The sequence below is a fragment of the Coturnix japonica genome, chromosome 12, assembly GCF_054131305.1.
Source record: "Coturnix japonica strain WE chromosome 12, WE-NBRP24, whole genome shotgun sequence".
Lineage (NCBI taxonomy): Eukaryota > Metazoa > Chordata > Aves > Galliformes > Phasianidae > Coturnix > Coturnix japonica.
Window position 1 is genome coordinate 8,317,335 of NC_140674.1, and position 19,782 is coordinate 8,337,116.

The 19,782-nt window shown below is 44.5% G+C and overlaps 1 protein-coding gene across 9 annotated transcripts; it reads right to left on the reverse strand.

The window, feature by feature from the left end:
• Positions 1-561: 561 nt before the first annotated feature.
• On the reverse strand, positions 562-18,267 carry AP1S3 (adaptor related protein complex 1 subunit sigma 3). Of its 9 annotated transcripts, none has more exons than XM_015871326.2 (5): positions 18,094-18,267; positions 4,145-4,323; positions 2,830-2,938; positions 1,897-2,034; positions 562-1,038 (listed from the first exon to the last, which is right to left on the reverse strand). In XM_015871326.2, the coding sequence occupies exons 1-5, from the start codon at positions 18,100-18,102 to the stop codon at positions 1,003-1,005; spliced, it is 471 nt and encodes a 156-aa protein (XP_015726812.1). In that variant the 5' UTR covers positions 18,103-18,267; the 3' UTR covers positions 562-1,002. The 9 variants fall into 9 exon arrangements, with proteins under 9 accessions (XP_015726812.1, XP_015726814.1, XP_015726810.2 ...); XM_015871328.3 differs by lacking the exon at positions 18,094-18,267 and adding an exon at positions 14,283-14,388; XM_015871324.2 differs by lacking the exon at positions 18,094-18,267 and adding an exon at positions 14,109-14,388.
• Positions 18,268-19,782: the final 1,515 nt, after the last annotated feature.

Genomic DNA, 19,782 nt, shown 5'->3' on the forward strand with positions numbered 1-19,782 from the left:
TACTCATTTTCCATTTGTGGAGCTTGTGAAGTTATAAGAGGTAAATTAAATTGTTCAGCCTTCAGAAGAAAAGCTCACATTCAACTACTAGAAAGCCAGTTCATCCTCTCAGGTGAGGTGTAGGAGTTGGGGAATGGAAAACTCTCTGGACAAAGATGGTCGCTGGTGGAAACCTAATCAAAAGATACATGAGATCCTTGACCCCCAGATCCCCAAAACTACTTTTCTCCTCTCCAGGAAATCTCCTGCTGTCAAAGCTGTATGTTTCCAATGGCTGTAGCCTTTCTCCAAGTCCAAGGGATCCAGGAAAACAGAAACAGGCCACCTACCTGCAGTGGTAAAAGGGATTTGAGAAACCTGGAAATAGTCTGTCTCCAGTTGTAACAGTCTTCTGGACCAAACAGCAGTGCAGACTGTGCTCTAACAGCAGCTGGAGAACTGCCACTGGCAGAGTGGAGCAGAAGACAGAAGGAAGATAGCACAACTAGAAGAAGGTGGGTGGACCAAAGAGAAATAATCTTTCCAAAACAAACTTATTAAATCAGAGCCCACAACAATATGTCTTTTAGAAAAAAAAACCTTATTATTACAGCAGAATAATCATTATATTCAAAATAATTGACATTTGTACAAAAGTAGAGTCATACGGTCAGCAGTGGACCAAAACTAGTTGAAATACCTCTTCCATGTACTGGTAGATTAACATTTCATGATGACAAAACCCGTAGCTAAAAGATGTGATACAAAACAAGTGTTCAGTCCAGCAAGGAAAAGAGAAACTAGAGCAAGGGTAAAAACAGTTCTGAGAAACTTGCACACAGAATAATGCAAATACAGAATTGTTAAACCCTGTGCTACATTAGCTGACCTTCATCTTGACAATTATACAAACAAACCCTTTTAGTTATTGGTTTGGGCTTTTCTCTGGCACATTGGGAAGCAATTTCAGCAAATGCATTTTGCAGGTGTGTACAGCAGTTCTTTTTCCAGGTAGTTTTCACATTAAAAAGCAGGTTTGTTCATGTACTCTTCCACTGTCTGGAGAAAAAAGGAAGAAACAATCAACACATTATAGAGCAGCAGAGTAATATAAAATCATTAAACGAAACCCTCTTCTTACTTGAGGACAGTTGTAATTAGACCAGATTAATGTAGATATCACACTACTTTTAAAACATTAACAGCCTTTTAGAATCTGATGTCCAAACAATGACATACCACAGCTGTGGCTAAACTTATCATGTCTAGCTGGTCGCTGTGCCTAGCTTGTCTAGCTAATGCCAGCCCAATTTAAAAAAGCTGGGAAACTCCCTAGCTAGATCTACCAGTGTGCTGTTCCCTTCAGTACCCAGAAAAATGAAGCCAACACATCATATCCAATTGCTCCTGCAATTGCTAACTCAACAGTACATGTTACAGAAGAAAATTGCAGCAGGGTTTTGAATGAATGTTACTTTTCTATGCCTCGTAAAAAAGCCATGCAGGTGTTTAAGAATAAAAATGGAGTTTTCCAGCATATACTCTTTCCAATTTTAAACACTGATTGTAGGCTATTTGTTTCCAATGTATTAGTGAAACAGAACAGATTTTTTCTGTACTTATGTATACATACCCAGACACGATATATAATCTTAGGTGACTTACATAGATGATGGTGTGCCTAAGTTATTTAATCATATATTTCCACAAAATGACAGCATTTAAATTGCAAGAATCCTGAAAAGCTTAAAGCTTACTGAACTGCTGCATTACTTGCATTGTTACACTATTAAAATTGAACTTCAGACCTATTGGGCCAGTTACGCACCAGTAGTACTTAGCTGTATTTTAAACTCCTGTCCAACAAAGATGGTGCAGGAAGACGAAGAGCTTGCCTTTAATCTCCTTCAGCCTTACCTCCTGCAACATGTCAGAGTCTTCTATGGCTTTCACCGCAGACCTCTTTGAAGTGTCTTGTACTTCTCCACCAATTATAAACTCATCAAGAATAAAATAAGCTTTTTCAAAATTAAAGATAATATCCAGCTCGCACACCTGGCAGAAGAAGAAAATATTCCACATCTGAATTAGTTTAACAGCATCCTAAGCATCATTGGACCAAACATTTTTGAAATGGCCAAAAGTATTCAGCATATGAACTCTTGTAGCAGGCAGCGAGGTGAAGGGTACTGCATTTCATTGCAGCTTCTGCATATAGCAAGAATATTCTACTTACTGTGTTTTATATAATGCACCACCTGCATGCTGTGTTTCAGAGAACAAAGCTGATGTCCCAGCCCATGAGCCTTACAAAAGGCCTTTTACAGAACATGTAATATGGGTTACATACGCTCACACACATTCAGAGGAAGACAATCCCCCTGCCCCAGTGACCTTACAGTCACCAACTGGTGTTTTTCGTTGTTTTGACACAGTTTGAATGTGAGTCACGGCACAGTGATTTAGATAAGAGACAAATTAAGGTAGTAGGGACAATTTCAAAAACATTCACTGCTTTTATAACTGAAGACATGAGGAAGGAGAATTAAAATACCATCACCAGTTTTGTTATTTCTTAAAGACGCTATTCCTCAAGCTTTCCCATTAAATTCTATTCCCAGAAAAGAATATAAGGTATCAATATTAGCTTTGTTTTGGGAGAAAGGATGTCAAATTGATTCTGTGTTATTTGCAGCACTATTTTATGAAATACTTGAATTATTAATTTCCCCCTGGACTGATAGAGAGTATGGAGTAATCAGTGTAGGCTGAGACACAAAACAACGCAGTTATTGATGTCTGTTTACATGTCAGACAGAAATGCAATTCACGCTGCAGAGTGAAACTTACATTTCCAAAGTATCTGTCCAGAAGTTCGACATATCGATGAACGACCTCTAGTGTCAGGAGCTCGTTATCCTGGTCTTCTATTGCACAACAGAAATACAAACTAGCATATCTGGGAAAGCAAAGGCAAAAACATGAGAGTGAGCAGCTACACGCTCAGTGCTCTGCTCTTAGAAGTTACACAAGTGATAGTTAATGACTGCCTTGCTGCTAAAATAATCATTCTCTTTCATTCTCACAGTGTCCTGGAGAGCCTTGAAGAAGATTTGACAATTTAAACAAATCATTAATTTAGTTAGAAAAGCAAATTCCAACTCTTGTCAAAGCAGAATACCTACAACACTGGTCTGAAAATGAACAGCAAGTCACTAGTACTTTAGAGGTCTCCCTCACCTGCTGCAATAGCACTACAGTAAGAGGGGTTCATTAAGCTATAGAATGAGTTGCTGCTGTTTATTAACAACATAAAAATGCGTGAAAAAATGAAGATGGAAGGTATTACATCTCCCTAAGCCTGCTGGATATCAAAGGACAGACTGTGTTTCATTTGGAGCCAGAAAACAAGAAACAAGTTAGCACAATCGATCTTGTTAGTTGCACCAAAACTTTCTATTTAAATCAACCTGAGATGAGAGATTAACAATCTACTTCAACTCTCCGGTGCTGTGGCTGGAGCAACTCTGATCAGACGTCTGCATTCAACTCTTCAGTGCAAGAAAAGCCATCTTTGCTTAATGGGAGACGTCACTTAGTACAGTGTGCTGCATCTTAAAACTACTTCTGTTTACTACTTACCTCTTTGCAACAACTAAAAGTCATTATTGCTTAGCTCTGTGTAAGTGGGAGCCAATGATTTGTTTGGAAAAGGAAATGACAACTAACACTTCCCATAAATATTTCAAAGATAACATTAGACAAAGCGCTGAAAGTGCCTCAGAACTCTGCTTGCACCCCTTGTACCCCTCCTCAGAGTCTGATGAAGCCTAACAAACACAAGTCAGCAGACCACCCCAAAAAATGCCAAGGGGGAGCAAAGTCAAAAGCCTCCTCATAGAACTGCAACCACTAATAATCATTACATTAGTCCATTTGTCTTATTTGACAAATAGTGCAAATATTTTTTTTCCCCCCACAATTTACCCTACTTATTTAACCAAGGCCACTGTGCCGTTAGACTCACAATGGCAGGTTCCCAACATCTTACTCTTTAAAACAAAAACCAACAAGCCCCAGGTGCTAAAACGAGCCTTTGTTTTCCCACTTGTAGCACATTATTTATACGAATAGTAATTACATGTTCCCGTAAAATTACTCACACCTTTTGTAAACAAGCTTGAGGTCTTTCCAGTCAACAAAACTACTGGTTTTTTGATTGCGAGACAAAACAATCTGAACAATTTCTCGAACGATCTTTTTCTTCTCTTTCTCAGGTAGTGTCGTATACCATTTCTGAAGCCTTAATTTCCCCTGTCGACTGAACAGCAGTATAAAGTGTATCTAGAGCAAACAAAGCGACATGGTTAACACTGGGGCATGGCCTCAGCCCCAGGCAGTGCAGGAGGCATCTCTGTGCCTGCCAGGACCCCGCAGGCTCAGCACAGGTCTCCGACTGTCCTCTGATGGGGAGGACTGAGGGAAGCTGAGCATGGAAGCTGGGCCCCTGCCCCTCTGTCTCCTGTGCCATCCCTGGCAAATCTCCCCTCCATGCACAACCTCTCCCACCGCGCTTCTTTACCATGTATGACTGGTCACTTTGCTTTATATTTTGCTACATCACCACTTTGTGATAGTGAGAAGGTCCCAGCTCTTCCTCCAGCAAGATTACACATTAGCAAAGGGAATGAAGATGAACAATACAGCAGGACTAGGGAGACCACTGATACAGAGTGTGGCATGAGAGGGGAACATAATGCCTGGCAGTGATAGCCAACAACAGGTTCTGGTAGTGCGCTAAGTGCACTTACTGATCACCGTGATCCTACAAGGGGCTACTAGGAGCAGAAGAAGGTATTCAGCTACTTTGGGAATAGAGTTCAACTATGTTTTACCAAAGAAATCCCTGGATTCTGAAGCACAGCTGAGCCTGATGACACAAGACAGACCTCAGCAACCTACAGCATTACACTACAAAAAGCACTGCATGCATAGTTCTGAAATTTCAGATTTCAAAGCCAGTCAGTATTTTACACGACTTGATCCATGATTTTGGCATACTCTGCATCAGCAGCGTTACTGAGATACACAAGTGCTAGATTTTAAATGCTGGAGAGCCTTCTGGGAGAAACATATCAATCCATATAAATCCAAATACTTCTATAAGCTGATTAGAGAACTGACCATGATAGGCCTTTTAAGCAGCACAGCAAGTCATTTACCCACATCACAGAAATGGCTTGAAGAGCACAGGAAATCCATCTTAGGATGACATTCCTCTCAACAGGATGTCCCCTGATAAACAACAGAACCCAGCGGGGCACGAGATGGTAGAAAGAAGAACATGAACTGCTCTGCCTGCGCCAGCCATAGGCACAGCTCCTCTCCATTGCACTGCAGCCAGGCCAGTTGGAAAGCTTGCCCAGCTGCAGCCAGACCTGCATGGCTGGCACTGGGAGGAGGAAGAAGCACAGGAGCATCCTCTTCCTTACCCAAAATGCTTCTAAGCTCCCAGCAGCAGGGAGCCTGGGGCTGGCATGGATTCTGCCCATGGCAGGATCTCCTATTGGAAATACGGCTCTTACTATCATTAGACTAATGTGCTTGATAGAATTACACGGATTTTCTAGCTGCCTCGTGTTGAACACTGCGATAATTTCCAGATGTGTTTGCTACATAAAACAATTAGGCTACTGGCAATACACATGGCTTGATGACAGTGAAGATCAAAGCACCATGCTCTTCCTTTTCTCCAATCGTATTGCCAGCTGCTTTTTGACATGGTAATATTCCAGCTGTCAGGGTTACCCCTTTTGCAGCAGATGAAGGGACAGTACTTATTGTCTATACGCTTTGCCTAGAGACAAGCTGAATGAATGAATGAAAGACTCTTTTGCTTGCTGCACAGCACATTCACTCCAGAGCCTTTGTAAAGGGGAGTGCATTTTGAAAAGCAAAATATAGGTTTTGAAGATAAGAGCAGCAAATCCGCAGGTGTCCATTTAAAAGCAATCAGGCACAGGTAGCAGCTATTTGGTAAACAAATCTCAAAATATGTTGAAACAGATGGGGGAGGGTGATCATATTTGACTGAAAAGGCAAGGCTTCAGACAATGAACTTCTAGAAAAAGCTGACGGCGTGTTCAGCATAACAAGGTCATGCTGTTTCAGACAAGTTTTGAACACCCTCAGGAAGAAATACCTACTTAGAGAGCTTTAAAAGGGGAAGATAATTAAAGGGTATTCAGGTTTAGTTTCAACTGCCGGACTTAATGGGCCTTACATCTGAGATTCTGTAATTAATGAACATGTCTTTCCAGAGAGCAGCCCTATGCCTTTAAAAGGGTAACTATCAAAAGGCCATGGAATTCGGTATTTTCTCCTGACTAACATACTTCAGTATGTTGTGCTTTACCCACAGAAAAGTTAGCTGCTCTACATTTCAAATTACAAATTTTACTCTTATGGAAGTATTTACAGCTGGAAAACAGCTAATAGCCTCTGTTGTACTCTATCTATAGTTTCACAGCCTGCAGAAAGATAGTACACCCAAACTGCAGATACTTAGAAGGAAAAATAGTCTTCTCATCCTCCCCCCCCGCCTCTTTTCACTCCTCTGCCTTTACCTAACTTCTAAACTCCATTCAACCTGGAGAGTTCTCAAGGTAAGCAATCTTACATTCTCAAGAGGTTGAATGGCTTAATTCCTGTAAGTGTAAACATCGAATTGCCCAGCCACACTGACATGATACAACACATTTTTCAATCTCACAGCCCTGCTGATTACAGCTCACTGGAAAGATTCTGATGCATCAGTACACCTGGAAATGGTAAAGTACTGTGTAAACACAAATCTAACAGCTCATCTGTTTCTTGCTCTTTGACTGTGAAAACATGCCTCCTTTTCCACAGTGCCACTAACAAGATGGATGTTGATTAAGGAGCTTTGGGTTGCTTTTCAGCAGCCAAGTTAGTAACAGAGGTGGATTATCCTGCAACGTTTTAGTTCTAGATCTGGAGGATAGCAAAGACAAAAGACCTGTTTCAAACCAAGTACCCCCAAAGCAGAGAGTGCTTAGTTTCCTTTTGGACAATACCATACTGGCTATGACCAACAACCACCAGACCCACAGGCAGTGCCAGAGAGCATTTTGAGGTCCATTCTGGAGTGGGTCAGGATGACGTGTGCAGTTCCTCCCAGAGCAACAGCTGTCTTCAGATGCAGAGTCCAGATGAGACAGATGTCAGTCTGGGAGTTGAATGTAATTTCATTAGCTTGTTTTACCAAATCAGACCCAACCACTTACTGCATGGTGCCAAATGAGCTCCCTAAATGTCTGTAAGTAGCCGAAAGGATGCAAGCTGTATTTGCAGACCATTGTTTTCTGACCGGAGAAAACAGACACTTCTTTTTTATAACTGAGGATTCGAACCAGATTTCTAAACCTGAACTGTTCCCTTCCCTGAGCCAGCTGTAGTCATGTTATACAACAGGTCAAAAAGTTACAGGCCTTCTGTTTTATTTTCATCTACAAGACTAGTCAGGATAACACACAACACTTAGTTCCGAGGCTACTGAAAAAAATCAGCAAAGTGAGCTCAAGGGGTCTGTGCTGCAGGGATCTCACTCAACCAGCTGCAAGAAGAACCCATGCTAACAGTGCTCTCTTCCTCCATTGAGGCAGCTTACAGACAGCATTTGCCAGCTGGTTCAAAACCTGTCCTGTTGCACCTGACTGCTCCAGGTCCCATGGTGGGAGGACCACAAGTAGCCAAGGAGGGAAGGCAGGAGCTGAAAGGCTGCAAAGCAAGGCAGGCTGCTCTCTGCTGGGTGTTTGGCTTTGGCAAGGAGTTGCTCCGTGAGGCAGCTCCACTACTCAAACAGCACAGCATTTAGATTCTGCTTCAGCTGTCACCTTTCCACATTCAGCTAAGAGCTCTCCCTAATCAAAGTCACCTTTATCAAACAGAAAAGCTCCTGAACAAGCAACTAGTAATGGTGAATTAGGAATTACCATCCTAAAACAGATGGCTTGGCAGAACTCAAACTCTTCAGTTCCATTTAAAACCTGTACATTTAAGGCTGCTGTTGCCAGGGGAGGCGATATATGACACTAATGAAGAGAAGCTCACAGACCACACAAAAAGAAAGGGTAATGGAATGAAAAAAAGCCACACCTTTGGCTGCTGATATGACAACCACCACTAACGGCAGCCTGGGGAAAGCCAGACTGACCGGCTGTACCTGGTTGAAAGAAAGCAACTTTCTGTCATAAAGCTCCCTTTTAACTTCTTCCCTTGAAGTCTGCTTTATCTTCTTTGTTCCTCTTTATTGCTTTTGTCTAGATGGGTTCATACTCTGCACATCTTTTATGATCTTTCATTCCTACCTCTGATATGAAAATTTCCTTCTCAACACAGATAGGCGTCCAGAACTTTTACTTATTAGTGCAGGTTTTTTACAAAGCACCTTGAAATTCAAAAACAAAGCAAACTGCTATCATTACAATGTCTATTTAATAAAGGAAATGTATAGCTACTGTGAGCACACAACAATGCAACACAACCCTAACCCTAAGGCCAAAGCCATGTAGTGGAACGCAAGGAAAGGAAATGCAAGGAAAGGATGGAATCCTTGTTACTGTTACTACAGCTTATAGTCACAGTATTACAGAAGCCAACCCTTGCACATTAAATACTGCACATTCTTAGCTTTAACACTTAAAACACAGAGTCTCTCTGATGTAAGCAAGTAGGAAAAGGAATATAAGTGAGAAAGCAGCGATGTAAGAATACCCAAGCAGTGCATTGTTGCCCAGCAGGAACAGAACTCCTTCCAGCTTAATCTTCATTAGGAGTATTTCTGCACAATTTCCTCTAAACAATACATCCAAAGTCCATGCAATAAAACCTGTGCCGGATCATTACAGGCACACGTGACCATATTTACACACTGATTTTATTCTTCTCAAGATGAAGTCAACACTATTTTATTACTGAAGAGTTTCAACCGACCAGCATGCCAGCACCAAGAGGATAGGCACTCCATGTAGTACTGATCCAGCCAACTGAGCCCTCATCCCAGTTAAATAAACCTAGAACTGAAACAGCGTAGCTGAACTCAAGCTCTGAGCCAAAACCACTCCTGACCCAAACCAAGGATGGGAAAACAGTGTTCAAAGCAGTATCTCACCCCAAAGCATTGGAGTGCTTGCGCTTGCCCCGAAAGCAACAGAACCTGCTAACCCTGCAGGGGTGATGGTGATTAGAGCAATTATAAACTGCAGTCACATTGCTGGTCAAGAAAGCCTGGGTGAGGGTGAGATGCTCTGAGCAGATGGGGCAGGAGGCCTCACCTGCTGCTGGGAGCACTGCCCCAGTGACCCGACTCAGCAGAAAGCAGGGCAGTGCCAAGGCTGTGGTTTGCGGGGGTGATCAAATTCCTTTCATTGCAAGATGATTCATCTCAGCCCCTATGTGTTTTACAGGCACAGAAAATAAATAAATAAATAATCCCAGTCTGGTTCTCAAACACCTGGTAAAGAAACACAGCTAAAATCTAACCCACTGGACTCTGGCAAAAGGTGCGGCCTCTGTTACTCCCATTTCCACTCTGTCTTATCAGTTATTTGCAGAGCCCTGCTGTGCACACCATAGTGCTCTTCCCTTACCTCTGACCTCTCAGGAGCAAAGGAGGAAGGCTGTGCCCTGGAGCAGGGCACACAGCAGGTAGAGGCATTTTCAGTAGAGACATGCTCCATCTTCTACTTTAGTCTTCCACAGAGACCTTCCAGCTTCTCAGCCTGGGAGCCCTCAGGTCTGAGCATTTCATTGTAGGTCGTGCAGCCACTCCCATGGCACTTCTAAAGCTCCGAGCAGACAACCCAGACACTCTCTTTCCCATTACCTATTTCCTTGTGCCTCATGCCTATTGCGTGCCTCAGGGGACCAAGCAGAAGGTGATGACCATGCAGGAATCCCTGCACTGGCGGACAGAAACCACAGGCCTCTGAGCAAATCTATCTGCAAGCATCAAGGCAACCACATTTACTGGATGCTGCAGAAGGCTTTTAATGACCTCTCTCTTCTTCTCAGGCCTGGACAGAAAATAGCACAGACACCTTTCACAAACCCAGTAAGCCAGGGAAGAAAAAAGACTGCTGCACAGAGCACCCTCTGTTACATCTGTCACATTGAGAAGCATAAATCCAGGACACATTAGACCAGAAATACATGTCCGGCCAGAAAGACTCATCATTCTTGCCTTCAAACACACCGATGTAAATTTTAGTTCCCAGTTGTAGCCCACTGACTCCACATACTATATTCCTACTTGCAAATGAAACACCATTTGTGCACGACTGGATCATACGCTGCTTTAAACTGCAATGTCTGCAAATATAAAAAGGCCCAAGGCTGGCTGCTCAAGAGAGCTCCACACAAAGCAAAGGCAGATGACAGCCTGCTGGAATAGGACAGCAGGGAAACAAATGGGAAGAAAGCTTAATTAGTAGATGTGCATGGGTGATATAGAAAGAATTATTTTTACAGCAGCAGTATCATTTCAATTTAGGCATCGCTGCAAAGAATACAACTGGCTTGCATAAATGCCTGATGTACGTGCCAAATGCTGAAGCATAAATCCTCTAAGCACTGCAACAAGAGCTGCTCTATCTGCCCTCCTCAGCCCATTGGTTTCCTCTGTACCTCCATCATTCTGCACTTTTGCATAAATCTGACGCCTTCAGCACATCCACAGCATGGTTTGTAAAGCACAACATTCTTGAGTGATTAGAGGAAAGATACAGAAAAGCTGCAAAGGCTCAAACATTTTCACATGGTCCATTTGCTAAGCATACTACCCAGAGACTCTAGAGAGTGAATCACGATTACTGCAAAGACAGTGAGTCCAGAAAAGTGATACTCTGTAATGAGTGAGTATATGAGAGAGAAGATCCAAAACTAAAGAGGATCACAGCAACAGCCAGAGACAACCAGCATGAAACAAATACTCCCTTTTCTTTACATTTAATATCTAGAAACCTCACAAATTGTATCCTTACTTGTCTGTTAGGAGGCATTCTTTACAGCATTCATTATTTCATACATTTCTGTCCTTTCTCCTACAGTATCAACTTCCAAGTCTCCATCCATTAGGATCTTCTCCAGTGAAAACTACTCCATTACCATTGCCCATTCCCATACGTATTGTTCACTACATGACAAACAAACATCACACTTTACCCCACACACACACTATGTGTAACACTGCCTCCAACAACCAGATTTGTTTATTTGTGGTTTTCTCTTCTTCTCCCATCTATTTTTATCTGCTGCCCTTCACATCCTTCCAAGTTAAACTCCTAGAGGTGAGGTTCATTGCCTCTGCTAGGTGATACACAGTTGTGTCACTGAGGGGGGGTGGAACAGGCAAGGTTTAGAGCACGTTCTTCTTCAAATCACTGACAGTAAGTTCTGCACAACACTAAAAATATCTTTTACAGACCTGTGTTTATTTTAGCAGTCAAGGGCACTGAGACTATTGGGAAAGTCAATATTCGGAAAAGACGAGAGTTCATTGACAAACACCAGGCAGGTGTCAGCACCTGCACTCACCTCAACCAACACTTCCAGCCAGGTTTCTAGATCTGTGACGAGTATCATATGCCTTGCTACATGGAAACACCACCTGCCAACTCCTTCCCAAGCACGCCAAGTATGTCTTTAGGGCCTCCTGTTTGCCAGGAGCTTCTATTGATCTTTCTCCAGGGCTTCAGGTCATGCCAACAGGTACTGATGCTTTGCACTGTACTGATGAGCAGCAGAGGCAGGAGGGAAGCAGAACCTTTTACTCTGCAGGCACCAGTTCTGCACTCAGAGCTGTGCAAACAGAGAACCTGATAATACTGATAATGGTGAGGTGGCTGTGGGATGGTGGTATTGCAACATTTACGGGCATGAAAGATTGCAGCAACACGTGTCCCTGGGGAAAGAAATCATTTTCTCTGTCCAATCCCGGCTTTCACTTTCTGATCTGTTGAGACAGCAACCCTTCCAGCCAAGTTTCACTGCTGCACCCATATGTCAGAGAGCAGAAAGCAGTCTGTATTCTAAAAATCCTTTGTTCTGCACGTCACAAGGCAGCAGCTGGGCAGTAATGCAGCCATTCTCAGCAGGACACAACGCTTGTCTGAAGAGCTCCCCTGAAACCAGCCTGGAAATCTGCAGCACAGCAAACAACGGCAACAACCCCCCCTGCTGAGACACAGTACCATTTGCAGGAGTACCTTCCATTCCAGTCTCCAAGCATTTAACGCTGGCGGCAAGCACAACCCCCTCACGCTAAACAGGAAAAACTGAGCTAAGGAGAGCTTTTAGATAGAAGTTCTTCAGCTGTGAGCCTGAATAAAGTTTATTCTTAGTCTGTAACTCAATAATCCTTAATTCCTGATGAGCAACTCAACAACCCTTCCTGGAGGACAGGCAGAGGAATTTTAAGCACGAGTACCCTGACAAAAGCGCCCTTTCATCGGCACCGGGTCTACAACAGGAGGGCAGGGTAAAGCTGACAGCACTGCCTGCTGTAACCATGCCAGCAAGCGTTACGGCTGTGAGCTCAGCAAAGGAATAAGAATACACACTCACTTTACGAAATTACAGTCATCAAACAGCAGACAGACCTGCTAATAAGTAGCACCATTGTGAGCACCACTCCCTCGGGACTATGGTGAGTGCTTTGAGAACTGGCGTTTGTTTAGTGCATGCACCAGGGAGAAGAGGCCTGAGATCAGCTTCCCCGAAATCACCTCCCATATTTACTGACCTTAAAGGGCACAGTATGAACTCCGGTTATTTACATAAGCGTTACACCAGGGAAATGGATACAGAGAGCTGTGTCAAGAGGTAACCAGAAAGGTAGCATATATGTGTGTGTATATATTGGGATGTGCGGTATGGAGACTGCACTGCCATCTGTAAACTCATTACTGCACTGATTTTACATGCAAATTTGAACGGCAGGCACATCCTTCCCAACACACAAAATTAGACTAACACACGAGGAGGTGTATTCTGACTAAACCACTGCAAAGAAAACAACACAGCTGCGTTTGTGAGGATAGAGACACACGTCAAAATTCAGCCTGCGATGAAAGCGCTGTGACTCGGTGCAGGTGCACTGCCGTCATTGAGAGCACAGATGTGCACAGCAGGCAAACTGTGCACTGCAGGAGCTCCGGGCATCTCACAGAACCTGCCTCAGGCCTGATCATCACTGCGAGATGGTTTCTCAATTACGGGGCATCGCTGACTAGCTCCAAAGCCCACAGTCTTCCTTGGGTTAAGTCCAGCCATTATTCCAGGGACACTGGCCATCGTGTTTAACAAAAGAGAATAACCACACAACCTCTCCTGACCCCAACAAACAACCACCAGACCCTCTGCCAACAGCATGAACCACCCAACAGGCTGCACTATCAGGATGCCCATAACCCAAAGGCTGCCCACCCCGAGCAGAGACCAACACCTCACCCCCAGCTGCACATCCGTACTACATACATAGCAGCCAGATCCACATGTTCCCTGTTAAACAGACATGTTTTGCTGTGAATTACCCCCTACCTGAGTGGCTGTAGCTCAGCTCAGAGCCCACCAAACCAGGGGTCATCGAACTGCACACCGTGATTACTTCTGAGCCTGACCAAACAACTCCAGCCCCGCCTGGCACACGGCAGCGCCACGGCTCAGCGAGCTCCTATAGTGGATGCAGCCGAGCGGCCCGCAGCACAGTCCGGGCTGCAGGGAAGAAGCCCGTCCCCACGTGCCGCCCCGGGAAGCTGCTGCTCGGGCTCCAGCAGAACCCACGTGAAACCAAACCCGACGCACCGAGCTGCCTTGATCCTCGGCTCCTCGGGTTACAGGAAGACTGAACCGAGTCCCTGCGGAGCAGCCCTATTTTCCTGCTCGGCTACGAAAGGCCCGTCAGCGTGACCCAGGCTGAAGGGAGGAAACAAAAGGAGAAACACAACGTTGTCTCCCAGGACAGGTGCAGCCCTTGCTCAGGCTCTCCTGGAAGCTGCATAGAAGAGCTGGGACAACCCTCCACCGACCTGTTCACAAACGCACGTTACCTCCGCTTCAAAGCACCTCGGGCCATTCATTCCTGCACGGATACTCGCAACCCCAACTTTCTTTGCTCCAGTACCGGCTCGTACGCGGCTCTCCGCTCCCTGCTCGCTGCCCTGCACGGCACAGCCGGACACACAGCCGACCTCCCCGTGCGTCCCCAGCCGCCGTGCACTTACCATGGTGCCGCGGCTGCGGGCTGGAGCCGGCCCGGCCCGGCTGAATGCCGGCTGCCTTCAGCCCTGCCTGCCTGCCCGCCCCGCAGCCAGGTGAGGCCCCGGCCGCATCGTGCCTTCCCACAATGCCCCGAAAGGAAACTCCCCGGCGCCTCCTCCCGCACCTGCCGCCGCCCCGGGCGCTAAACCCGGCGGGGAGCCCCGGGATGGGACGGTTCCGCCCGGCCGGGTCGGGACCAGCCTTCAGCGCTCCAGCGTTCCCAGCTCCCGTTTAAATACCTTACACGGCTGGGCTTTGCGAACTTGAGCTCTCTCTCCTGAGAGAGCAGGACGCGAACAGCTCTACCAGCCGAGCAGCAAATCCCTGTAACCTCTGGCAGGAATTTGCTGATAAGTAGCAGGTGCCAAAAGGATACGCAACTTCCACAAACTCAGCGTTTCAGTCAGAAGCTCTAAATCCGGGCCTGAGGCTGCTGAAGCTCTTACTCACAGACTGATCCATGGGCAAGATACCACAAAAACGTAACATGGGAAGAGTGTGGAACTCCCACGGTTGTAGTCAGGAGAGAAGGTTTCCCCATGCACAGTGTGTATCGAGCCACACACGTAGCTCTGGATTCAGGATCCAGTTCGCAGTGCTACAGGCAGAGCCCTGCTCTCTCCTGCACACAGTGCTGGACTTGTCGAGTCATCAGCAAAATAGGGAAATCTGAAGGATTCCTACAGCTGACACTGGGGAATCCCTTTCAGAGCCTCTGGCTTCAGCAAAGGGGGAACATCCCTTGGACAAAAGCAATGGCGTCTGCACAGTGGAAACGGCAATGGGGTGAAGATCATTCATGGTTAGAAATACTTGTTTGCAAGAGCAGTGGGAGAACAGAGGCTGTCCTACGAGTCAGAAACATTCCTAGTTTCCTCCCTACAAAAACTGCCATGCTGACAGGCAGCCATACAGCCTTCCCCAGGAGGTCAGTGTTTAGTTTCCCCACAACCACAGAATCATGCTTCTGTCCCATTGAGCCACCAGCCCTCCCTGCTTTTGGCCTATGCAGAACAACAGAGAGCTCTGCAGTCAGAAGCCAGATGTTCTTCACTGCTGCTGATCCAGAATGTCTATAGGCACCACTGTGGAACTCCAAGATCTCCAAAAAACCAGCTGCTATGGCAGGTACATTCGCTTGCAGCTGGCTTTACCTAACATGCAAGAACGCAGACACCACAGTGCAGCTGTACCGGGGCCGCAAGTATCAATACTTTCATCTCCAAAATGAATTAGAAATCAAGGGCTGAACATTTCTTCCCTGCTCATTTCCCATCCCCCCAAACCCCAAAAGTTTAAACAACTAACTCTCTTAGCAGCCCATCTTTCACCTAGTTATGTTGTTTACTCCAGTGACGGACAGTAATTCTTTTTTTGCTTAGTCTTTTGCCAATAATCTCACTTTCCTATGCAAAGACCTATCCTAAAATGGCCTATGAACTCAAGACAACTTAATGACTAATTGGAAGAGAGTCGGGATTCTTCCCCTCCCTCCTGCTTCCCCACCAGCGTGCTCGTGTAATGTTTTGCTAAGAAAGATACCTCAAACTTCCAAAGTAGCGACTACTGACTTTATCAGCGCTGCAAAGCAGCGGGAGCAAGGGAAGCAGCCGAGGCACAGGGCTGGAATGGCCACAGGCCAGAAAAATGCCACACCGCAAACTCCTCGGGGTTCTTCCTTTGGGCTTTGGGTTAATTCATTTGAACACAAAAGCGTGCAAAGAAATGCAAATGTATTCCACTAACTCAAATAGGCTGCAAAAGACTCTGAGGCTTTTCTCTTTCAGCTCCCGTCTCTGCCTGGAGAAGAATGCCCATATTCCTTTCTTAAGGCCCTTTGACGAGGCTTTTAAGGAAGGCAAACAGTGCTGGTTTTTGATTGCCGGTGCTGCATTCTCCCAGCCCGCATTCCACTCTTCCAGCAGCCCATCACGTTCACAAACAGAAACTCTTCCGATCAGGTTACAGTGGCTTCAGAGAGTCCCGTGCACGCAGAGAACTGCTGGTGAAGCATTTTGTACCTCCTAGGTGTAAGTTTTGGTGAGTTTCAATGTTATTTGTTTGAAAATAGGTAACTGCTAAATAAGTCGGATGCTCTGAACTGATGAACTCCCAGACCTGCTGCACGCTTTGTATTACTTAGGGAACGATATGCAGCATTCTACTTTCCTTCTAAAATCCCGCAGAAGTCCTGAAACAAAACACTCTTTTATGGCAGGGAGAAGCCTCTTTGCTGACATCGAGCGCTACAACCAGTGAATAACGACACAACCCATTTACATGGATTCTAGCACCGCGCTCCACTGCCCCATTTCTTCAGCACCTAAACTGAGCTCCTGGCAGGCAAACAGAGCCACAAAGTATTTGAGGTAAAGCAGCACTTTGGGAACCAAGAGGTTGGGGCTGACGAACACTCCTTGGTGACTTTCCAGGAGTCCCGCTGTGAAGGTTTTTTTCCACTTGCTACTAGATCCATAGAGGAAAGAAACAATTTAAAAGCCCAATCTAAATTCAGCGGCAGGAGGCAGCTTTTAATTGCACTTTGGATCAATAAAGAAGCAATTTAACACTTCCTTGTGTTTCTAAGTAGGAGTTTGTACTTTTCCAGAAAATTCTCCCCTGCTTTTCATATGTGCCCTTTTCCTCACTTGCATTTCCCACAACTTGATGGCAGAAAAAGCATTAATATCCTTAAGAACATATACAGTTGTTTATCTGTGCCATAAATTGTGGCACTTTCCTAGTAGAAATAACATGTTCAGTATGTAGTTCCACCATTTAAGTAGTTTAAGGTACTTGGAAAAGCGTTAAAAATAGCAGTCTCAACTTGTTACAGCCTGCAGTGAAGTGACAGGGGTACACAAGAACTTAAAGAGCACCAAGTAGTATTTTAGTCTATTTCCCAGGTGTATAGAACTGAGAACAGGCCGTACACAGGCATTAATAAAGCTCTACCTAGAATTCTACTGCTGTAAAGAAAAAGTGTTACTATAGCCCTCTTGCATTCAGTTGAGTTATCAGCTATTGGATTCCTTACATTCCCTTAACTGAAAGGCTAGAATGCCTTAGCTTGCTCTAACCATGCTGCCATTTGATTTTTTGCCCTTTCCAACTCCCTCCAGTTTCTTTCATGTTTTTCCTCTTTCCACTCCAATTGTAAAATGTGGGTACAGCCATGCCATGCTCTGCATCAGCAGCGCTCAGCTGATATGTTCACACAGCAAAACAAGAGAACCACTGTTCTGGAGCAGCAGTGGGATTAAAACATCACTCACTGCCTATAAGCATAGTTATATCCCCAGCATTTCTTCTCCACAAAAGGGCCACAATGAAAACAGTTTAACAGCCACGTTTCCTTATTTTACATTAGGCCTGAGAGATCAAGTTTTAAACTGAGCATCCCACAAACACCCATCAGATGTGCAGTATTTCTTCCACCCTCACAGAAAACACCCCGACATTCATTTCTCTACCCTTGCTGAAAACATCCTGACATTCTCCAAACCCATTAAGTTCTATGGGTCATCCTATGGATCTCAGTTCTTCCCTACTGATCACCAACACTGAAAAGCACAGTGTCCACCAGATAGTTGGGACAGACACCACACTGTCAGACGTATGAGAGGTAATGTTTTTTATGATACTTTTTCCAACCTGCAAGGGCTGTGGCAAACAGAAGAGCAATGATGAATGGCTGCATTGCTGTGAGTGCTGAATAAGATGGAACCTTACAACTGAGGATGAGGTAACAGGTCAATTCCTAAAGATACTCACCTTCCACATCTGCTGCCTTAATTCAACCACTGCAAGACCAGCTCATTCTTATACATCAGAAAGCTCAGGCAAGCAGCTTGGTCATGCTTCAAGAGCTCACGTCACTCATCTCAAGGAGCCAAAATCCAACAGAGACGTGCTGCTGCAGAAGAAACCTGGAGAAGGAGCCACAAACTAAGAGAGAAAGAAGGAGAAACGTAATGAGAACAGAGAAAAGACAAAAGACAGTGACTAGAATAGAAAAATAGGTATAGGGTAGCAGCAACTATGTCAAGGAACCTTGGCAAACAGTGCCCACTCCTGATCAGAAGATGCACTTCAGTTCATGAATATTTTCAAGCCCTTTGACAGATAGATACACATAGATCTTAAGACTAGACAAAAGCATAAGGAAAGCAGGCTTCAGAAAGGAAAGGTCAGTATAGATGTGTGAGGATCATGGAGCCATTTTAACTTGAAAAGCAGCCATGAGAGCAAAGTTAAGAGGAGTTTTAACCCTATTCTTTATCTTTCCTCGTGAACAGGTAAAAGGAAAGAGTACACCTCCATAACGTTTGCCATAAAGCATTTCAGAGTAAGAAGGGAAAGGCAGCATTAAAAACACAGGCAAAGCATTCTAGAATTAACCTGTATTTCTAAATAAATTCAACTGGTTTTGGACTGGGTAAGTGCTGAGAGATCCTAAGCCTCTGGAGGTCTTACAGAAAATATGATTCTTAGCATACCAAGACTTCTCTAAACAAAATTAACAGGACTAAATAAGTCAGTTATTTGAGTAGATAAAAGGTAACCCATAGTATTTGTGTGACACATCGCTACAATCGTACAACGAGCAAGTTAAGCCTCAAAAAGCAAGAATCAACCCACTAAAAGAAGTATAGTTGATGATCAATAATAGTATCTAAATAAACTGAGCTGGCAGAAGTTCATCATTTTTATACGAGTCTGACGGTGGGATTTCACTGTTAGCCAAGCCATTCAGAACTTGGGACTTAAGTCTATCCAAACAAAAAAGCCTTATAGAGGTTTCATTCTAGCACACAAACGTAAAACTGGTCGATGTTAAAAGAAAAAAAAAAATCAGTGTTTCCCAAACCCAGCTTATTATGCAATCTGCCCATTGTGTAAAGTCAACACCACACCAAAAAATCATTGCTAGGTTTGCCACGCAGCATATCCAAAGCTTATATTGTTGCAAATCACAGAAAGACTATGGAAAGTATTTAGCCACGCATTCTCACTTACAAAACCAATACATGTATTTTGTAATTTTCACTACAGAGACCTCATTTGCAGTTCTCAAATATTTTATACTTGACCAATCCAGAGTTCAGATGTATTATTCATAACCTATTATGCAATGGTCCACAGAGATCTACAAACAAGCTTTCCTGACTATAGATCAGTAACGGATTGCTTGTTTCTGGTGTTTTTGTTGCAGCTAGAGAACAGGGTAAGCAGTAAGGTGACCAAAATAAGACATCTTGTTTAAAAGAAAATTACAGTATTATTCTGCATAAGCTGTTCAACTACTTTTCAGAGGTGGAAAGAGCTTGTCAAACGTTTTCAGATTCCTTCATGGTGAACCATTCCTCACTGGTTCACCATGGGCCTAGTATTGTGGCTCATTCAGGTCCAGTGCAGCCCATCTGATAAGCCATCCCTCCAACCTTGAATTTGAATGTGGGC

Coding starts and splice junctions, on each gene's coding strand:
- AP1S3 (XM_015871324.2), bottom strand. CDS start 14,285: ATGGTAAGTGCACGGCGGCTGGGGACGCACGGGGAGGTCGGCTGTGTG. Junction 4,324..14,108: donor CGAGGTGCTTTGAAGCGGAG/GTAACGTGCGTT, acceptor TGTTTGCTCTAG/ATACACTTTATACTGCTGTT. Junction 1,039..1,896: donor ACTCTGACATGTTGCAGGAG/GTAAGGCTGAAG, acceptor TTTTTTCTCCAG/ACAGTGGAAGAGTACATGAA.